Source organism: Manis javanica, chromosome 12 (genome assembly GCF_040802235.1).
Source record: "Manis javanica isolate MJ-LG chromosome 12, MJ_LKY, whole genome shotgun sequence".
NCBI classification, from domain to species: Eukaryota; Metazoa; Chordata; class Mammalia; order Pholidota; family Manidae; genus Manis; species Manis javanica.
Window position 1 is genome coordinate 107,338,265 of NC_133167.1, and position 7,731 is coordinate 107,345,995.

The window sequence follows — 7,731 nt, forward strand, 5'->3', positions numbered from 1 at the left end:
TAGTTTGCCTTCCTTTGGAATGGCATGCCTGATTCCCCAAAACTATTTATGAAATTCTCCCCAAGAATTCTGACATTCTGAGTCTTTGGCTTGGAAGTAGATTCAGATGTAAAGGAAAAGGTGGGTGATAAACCCTGATACTGTTAATTTATTTCTTCCGCAAATGAGCTGATCTTCCAACACAGCTCATACAATTCTCAAACTGTACAGAAAATAATTTCCAAACTATAATTTAGAACTATTTGAGTGAGCAGTGGCTGAACTGCTAGAAAAAATGTACCATCCAACTTTGCCTTAAATCTTTTCTAAATCAGGTCAGTATAAATAGCAAAAAAGAATGCAAAGTATAAAACATATCTTTTGCCTTATGTACTAAGGGATTTCTAAAAAATGGCTCATACCTTTGTTTATATTGACTCCCATGTTTTTGTCACAGAATTCTTGTATCTCATAACTACACTTTCTCCATCCACAAAGGTCTATTCAGAATTACAATCAGCCATTGCAGCCCTTGAACTTAGGGTGTGTTCTTGATGTGGAAGCCAGTTTTCTCAAGGGTTGACTCACACTGCCTTTTTCACAAAGGGAGATTTCTGAGATGTGTTCAGAATGAACGTTCCATAGAAAAAGAATTTCAAATTTTAACAGATCTATTACGTACTGACACCCCCCACACCTACCCCCTCACACACATACATCTTGATAACCATTCTATGATTACTTAGCTCACCGTTACCCACAGGTGACCTTTTTGTTAGCAAAGAGAAAAGCAGCTTTTGGTTCCCAAATCTTCTCAAGTCTTGTTTCATAGCTGTTCTTACCAGGTACAGAAACGCCCGTGAACCAGGGGGCCCTTTGTCAGGACATCTTTGCTTAATCTTTCTGGACCTGGGATCTCCAAGGTGGCCACCTGGTCCTGGCCTCTTCCGGATGCCCACATGGCCCACCTGGCCCTTGCTTCCCTCCAAAGTCTGGGACCACCACCTACCTCTTCTTCAAAATCCATCTTCCAGGTAAGATGCGTGGTCAGATATGTTTTCTGTGGACTGGGTAAGTGCAAGAAACATAACAGCACAGCTGTTACGAAGAACGAGAAAACTCGCCGTGCACCTACGTAAAAAATGTCCAGGATCTACATGTAAGATCAGGCAGGTCCAGAATAAGTTGTATGGTCTGCTGGTACAAAGAGGAGTAGAGATCCATACATGCTGATGTGTACATAGAACAGCTCTGGAGGGGCTGAGAGAAACTAGTGTCAGCTGCCCCAAAGGCGGGGGGGCCCCGACACAGGGAAGAAAACGTGCTTTACACTTCCTAGTAAGTGAGTTTTAAAAGAAGTAAATTGAAGTGATGCTGGAGCTAGAATCCAGGGGCAGCAGAAGGGAGCTGCGTTGGCAGACATGTTAACGCAAACTTTAAGGGTCACCGCGCAGTGTCCTTCAGACCTGCTGCCCCAAGGCCGCCCGCCTCGTGAAGCCCTGCCTGCTGGTTCCCTGTCAGGTGGGCCTCTGGGTGAGGCTCCCAGTGTCTCCCACCAGGCGGCCCCTCCTCGGGTGAAAAACCTTTGTGTAATGGGAGAAGAGACCACCCTCTTCCCAAGCAAGCCACATGCCGACTTCTGGTACGTAGACTGGATTTGCCAGACTTCTGTGTCCTGCCCCATCTCTCTGGCTCTCTTGCAGAATACCCGAAAGGCACCTCCAGGCTGTGAGCATCTGCGGCGTGGTGGGATGGCTTGTGAGGACACGTTATTGCTGGCTGTCCCACGTGTCTGGGTGTTGTAGTGTTCTGCGGGCGCTGTAGTGAATGATGCTTGTCCACGTCTCTTGGTGCCCACGGGCCTCCCTCTGTGGGGTCTCCACCGGGGAGGTACCCGAGGGTTCCAGGGCGGTGGACACGGCCCAATCGGAGCCCTCTGAAGGTAGGGACCCTGCCTTCGCACACCAGCCTGCCCATCACCTGGCACACACCTGGTGCTAAGTACCACTCCCCAAGGGGGTTCTGTTTGCACCTCAACCAATTACAGGTACCAAGTTACTGGTCAAGCCTGCTTCTCTGAATACCAATAAGACAGTCTATTTTTAGGCCAAAAGGAATAGTGTCCAGTACCTTTGATAGGGAAAGATGTACAAGGACAGCAATCTAGCCCTGGGGGGCTCCCCTCTGTCCCTCCCCCCAACACAAACAACAAAAAAACACTCCGGTGGTTTCCCGCTCTGCCGAGCACGGGGTCCCAAGGTTCACTCCCTGAACTCCCCCCCCACTCGCCTACTCGCTTGCAGTGCACGGAGGAATGTTACAGATATGGGAGCAGAAAGATATATGTTTTTCTCCCTTTGCCTTTGTTCGGGGCTCAGACTTTTGGGAGGTTGCTCCCCTCTGAGCCCACCGGTGTGAAATAAAGCCTCGACACTCCAAGACCTCCGAGGGCCGCTTGGTTCTTCCATCAGCGATCCAGTCCAGGTTTTCCAGTATTTTCCATAACACCTTTTGCCCACAGCCTATCTCAGTAGAGCGGATTAATGTGCTCGTTCCTGCTTAGTGTCCTCAAAACCTATAAATGTCATTGTTGGGCCGCCCCCCTCCACTCCTTCGTCAGACCTGCTTTCCTGCAGGGAGAACTGGGACGCCTGAGGGTGCCTGAAACATGAAGGCCCACTTTCTTTGTGCTGTTCTCCTCTGTCTGGTCCCAATGAACTCAGGTAACTGTCTCGTGCTACAGTGGAAGGCTGCTCCTGGCTGTCGTGCAGGATCCCGCAGAGCACGGGGCAGGTGTGGGGCTGGGGTCTGTGTGCTGGAAGTGGGTGCAGCGGCCCCCGGGGCTCAGCTTCAGACCACCTGTAGCTGCCCAGGGGAGAGTGCTTTAAAAGCTAGATATGAGTTATCAGGGTAACAGCCCAAGGCAGAAAGGCATCTTTGCTCTGATACAAACAGGAGGAATTCCCAACACAGCAAGAAAAGCTTTCAGAGGGAAATCACAGTCCTAGGATGTCAGACTGGAAGGGGCCAGGGGTCTCGTGGTGGTCTGCTGTGTCCCTGCCAACCAGTCACCGAGCTCCTCACACTTAGAGTCGTACCCCTCCGGCCTCACACAGGGCCGGGCTTACAGACGAGAAAACAGGCATGATCAGTTCAACGAATCGCCCAAGGAGAAACAGTTACTGGAAGAATTGAGATGGGACTTGGGCCTCTACAGCCCTGGGGTGGCTCTCCTGCCCGGTTAGAGGCGAGGCCCGTCCCATCGCTGTCCCCCCAGCCAGGACAGCCGAATGAGATGGGGACACAATGCAGCTGAGACCTTGCTCAAGGTTGTCTTTTAAATCTTGCAAGACCAACGCTATGGGTATTTTGTGGGGTTTTTGGTTTTATTAAGTCATGAAAGATGGCATGTGCTGACCCGGCGTAAGACCTTTCTTTCAACCATCTCATTCCCAAATAGAAAGCTTTTTAAAAAACCGAGATATAATTGACATATAACATTATATTAGTTTCAGATGTATAATGTAATGATTCCAATTTTGTATATCTTGCAACAGGATCACAGTAAGTCTAGTAAACATCCATCACCACAGAGTTACAATTTTTTTCTTGTGACAAAAAATGCTTTCTTTATGGGTACGTTAGGTGGTCATTCATGTCAGGGTGAAGAGGACGGTTTTCTTCCTTTCTGTTGTAGTATATAAAACTGAGAATTGGGCCACAAGCTGAGAATCAGGATGCTTTCCAATTTCCTCAGCCACCAGCCCCACGCTCCTGTTCGCTCTGTCCTGCAAACCCCTTGTGCCTCCCCTGAGGCATAACTCACACCCACTACCAGGAAGGTCGAGAACCCTCTCATAACATACTAAGAGAGAATAAAATATACACTCTTGCAAATATTCTAGGGTGCCCATTATTGTTCCTATTTTAAAGCTAAGGAACAGAAGCCCAGTTCCACTGGAACTTACCACCTCGTAACTGGAACTTCACTTTGCAAGAATATAACACACATTTGGAGTTGAGCTCTGGGCTGGGGCCACCCTTTATTCTCTGTGAGACATGAATTCAATACACTTCTGTTCTACTGTATCAACAGGGGATGTTCCACCTGTAATGCGAAATATCATCTGCCTTATGCAACACGGAACCTGCAGACTTTTCTTTTGCTTTTCTGGTGAGAAAAAAGGTGAAACCTGCTCCCACCCCTGGAATAGGTGCTGTATACCAAACACAGAGGAAGAAAGAAAAGATAAGCCAGAGACCTGAAATGGATGCTTCCGGAAGACGGAAGGGATGGGGCTTGGGAGAATGGCAGCAGATTGCAGGTACACAATACTTATTGAATGAATCCAGTACCCAGACTGCAGGTCTGAAGAAAGAATTGTCCTAAAGGCTTGTTTACTTTGCCTTTTCCTGTTTTTTTTTTATTAAAGAGTCTCCGAATGTTGTAATTGCCTGCCTCCTTTCCTAGTCCCCAGGGGGTCTCTACCCACCCACAGATGGGGGTGAACTAGACACCAACCTTCAAACTGATCGCATTCAGAGGGACAGAAAAGCAGCCAGTCTATGGACCTCGCTTCCACCAAATGACATCCTTCGCCTCATCGAACTCAACACCAGCCTCATCCTGCTTATTCCCCCCACTGCCAAGGGCCTCCCCACATAATAACCACAATACAACACATATAAATAAGATCTTGTTGTTTTCAAACATTTACTTTTAGGTTATCTCAACTGATTGACACAACAGTCTTTGGACTGTGTATAAGCAGTTTCATTTTAGGGATGGAAGGGAAATGAAAATCAGAAGGTTAAGCAAATTGCCCCCATTATCAATTCCTAAATGGGATTCTTGACATGCCTAATCAATGAAGCGCCCGTTGCTCTGTGCTACCTCTGAAGACCATATCATCTCTGAGCAACTAGAATGAAATAAGGGCTCCTGTTTGTGTAGATTCCTGAGCTCATAACCTGGTGCCCTTTGCTGGGTCCTGTTCAAACATGTTATCCACAGCCTATCTTTGAGCCAGTCATCCAAAGAGTAGTGAGTATCAATTTACAGGTAAGGAATGTAAAAAAAAAAATACAAAAAACACAGTAAAAGCGAATGTGCTGATGTATGAAACCACCTGCCAAGCTTTCTCTAGGCTAACAGCTCCATAAGACACCTTGTTTTGGTATTTCTGGTTGAATTCAGTTTGCTCAAGAATAAGCTGTGCTTACTTTAAGAGTCACCTAGAAAATACACCTTTGGGTTCCGGTCTGGATGTAACACCCTGGGCCTCTCCCCAGGCTCTTCTAAACTCATTCCTGCTTTTTATTTTCTATTGTCAGACAGACTGGTGGGGCTGCGGGGAGTGGAACCTCTCTCGGCCACCGGCCTCTCTATGCAGCCCTCTCTCCCCTCCTTCCAGGGCTGGGGACCTGGTACGAACAATGTCTGCCTGGGAGGGGGGCTAGGGCTCCCCGCTTAAAAGGTGGTTGAGTTGCACATGGTCCTATGAAGCCCAGGCAAGGTTGCAAGAGCAGCGAAGCCCCCGCGTGCGGACGGTTTCCCCAAGCGGAGGCTCCCCCGCCCGGCGGGCAGCCCGTGCGTACGCGCACTGGCCACCAGAGGGCGCGCCGCCCCCTTTGGCGCCGCAAACTATTTTGATTGCTGTGCATTGATTGGGAAGCTGGTCCAATTGGCCAACGAAAGTAGCTGCTGGGAATCAAAGCCCGGCTGGCAGCAAAGAAGCCTGAATGACCGACACGTCTGCTGGGCCCGGTGGCGGGAAAGAGCCACGGTGACGCAGGGCCCCGGGCGTTTGGGCGCGGTGCTCGGCACTGGGTGCGGTGCGCTCACAGGAGGGCATGGCCGAGGGAACCGGAACACCTGACGCTTCTCTTCCTGGCGGTCACGGTGCTGTCACAGCAGGAACCTGCAGAAGCACGGGCGGTGGGCAGTGACCAGGCAAACTTACATCCCCGAGCCAGGTGGCCCCAGTGAGTTACATACACATCATGCCCCAGGCACCACCTGTGGGGGCTGACTCCCTTCTCTGGGAGGGTCCTCGTCCGTCCTCCTAAAGGCACAGGGACCTGCCCACGCCTGCAGAGCTGACAGCCACGGCCCCAGAAGGTCAGGCACCCCGGAGCGCCCTCCGGGGGGGCCCCTCAGCCACCGCTCTTCTGAGGGCCTGGCCTCCTGCCGCTGTCACCTCCACCCAGCAGGGATGTCCCCTCTCCAGAAGCACGGAGAGGGGCTGTGGTGGACCTCCACGTCCCTCCCCTTCACCCAGGCCCTGCAGACTCCCTAACCCCCCTGCATCAGACCTTTCAGGCACACACAGAATGTTTGACTGACCCTTCTGGAAATCTCCTTAGAGAAGTGCAAGAAAACTGAAGTCCAGTGAATTAGTACTTTCCCCGATTCCAGAAGGAAAGCCCCTAACTTCCCTTCCCCCAGAATCACCAGCGTCTGAGCTGCTGGCCTGGGTCTGGCACTCAAGACACGTTTGCAATTGGAGTTCAAGGTTAGACAGGAAGGAAGAAGGTTTTTGCCGAAAAAGTAAAAGATGAAGATGTGGAAATGGATGTTGGTTAACTGGCTGGGGACGCCTTTCACGGTGTGCCCGCACATCCAGTCATCATCCTGTAGCTTAACCTCTCACAGTTCTACCAATTACACTGCCACAAAGCAGGAAAAAGTTTTTTAAAATCCAAACAACACAAAATAGAGAAAACACAATCTAATTACTAGAAAAAGGAGGGAAGAAAGGCAGAGGGGAGGGAGATTTTTTTTTTTGACAACTGGGGCTCAAGAGAGGAACCAGGCAAGCCTTAGGGAAGCCCCTTTGGGCTCAATATGGAGAAAAGTGAAATAATGTTCACTGCAGCAGAAAACGGAATGGGGCCCCGTTAGAAGCAGCGAGTTTGCCAACACTGCAAGTTTTCACGAGGACAGAGGAGGCGGCGTATCTAAGACACGTGTTACGTGACCGGGAAGATCCTTTTAAATCTTGAAATTCTGTTACCGTAGATAATAGAGCAAGAAGATAGTCATTTAAGCACGTGAATCAGCCGCCCTAGAAAACAGGGCTTTGACCACATCAGTTTTGGTGCTGTTGCCCCGTACAGAGAGAAGACCCCCGCACCTGCCCGGTGCCCCCTCACTGGTAGTTGAGAATGGGACGGTCAGTCCTGACAAGATAGGGACCCCAGCTTGAGCTCTTCTCTCTGTGGAAGATGAGGGTTGCTTCACCTCTGTTACCTTCTTCCCCATGAACCTTCAATGCATGTGTCATTGTGGGGCTTTGTAGCAAGGACTGGTGACACCTGCCTGGCCAGGAGGAAGGGTTCCCTGCAAGGAAATTCCCCTGGCAAGAGAGGGTGGCCCTATGACCTGGACATGCTGCTGCCTGTCAGGAAGAGACTTCTGATGTGGAGAGACACCCCACACCCTGACCACTGCATCTCGTCAGAGGCAGAGGCTGAGAGACTGCCCGCCAGGCACAGCATGCATGCGGGCACCACACGGTGGTGGAGATAGCACCCGGTAAGGCAGATCATGACAGACACAGCAGGGCGACAGAGGGAAACAGAGGCAGAGAGCAAGCGAGAGGGCACTGAGCTCCATCCATCGGACAGGGGAAAGCGACTGGAAAAAGAGCCGTTGGGGGTGGTCATAGCCAGACAGGCCACTCACACAGACCGACATGAAGGAAGAAAGCATCACGGGCTCTCCATGTGGCTTTGCAGGGCGTCTGCAGG

At 50.5% G+C, this 7,731-nt stretch overlaps 1 protein-coding gene across 1 annotated transcript; it reads left to right on the top strand.

The window, feature by feature from the left end:
- The first annotated feature begins 2,574 nt into the window (after positions 1-2,574).
- On the top strand, positions 2,575-4,430 carry LOC108410136 (sperm-associated antigen 11A-like). The gene is made up of 2 exons (XM_017681096.3): positions 2,575-2,702; positions 4,076-4,430. Exons 1-2 carry the CDS (start codon positions 2,648-2,650, stop codon positions 4,243-4,245), a joined length of 225 nt encoding a protein of 74 aa, XP_017536585.1. The 5' UTR covers positions 2,575-2,647; the 3' UTR covers positions 4,246-4,430.
- Positions 4,431-7,731: the final 3,301 nt, after the last annotated feature.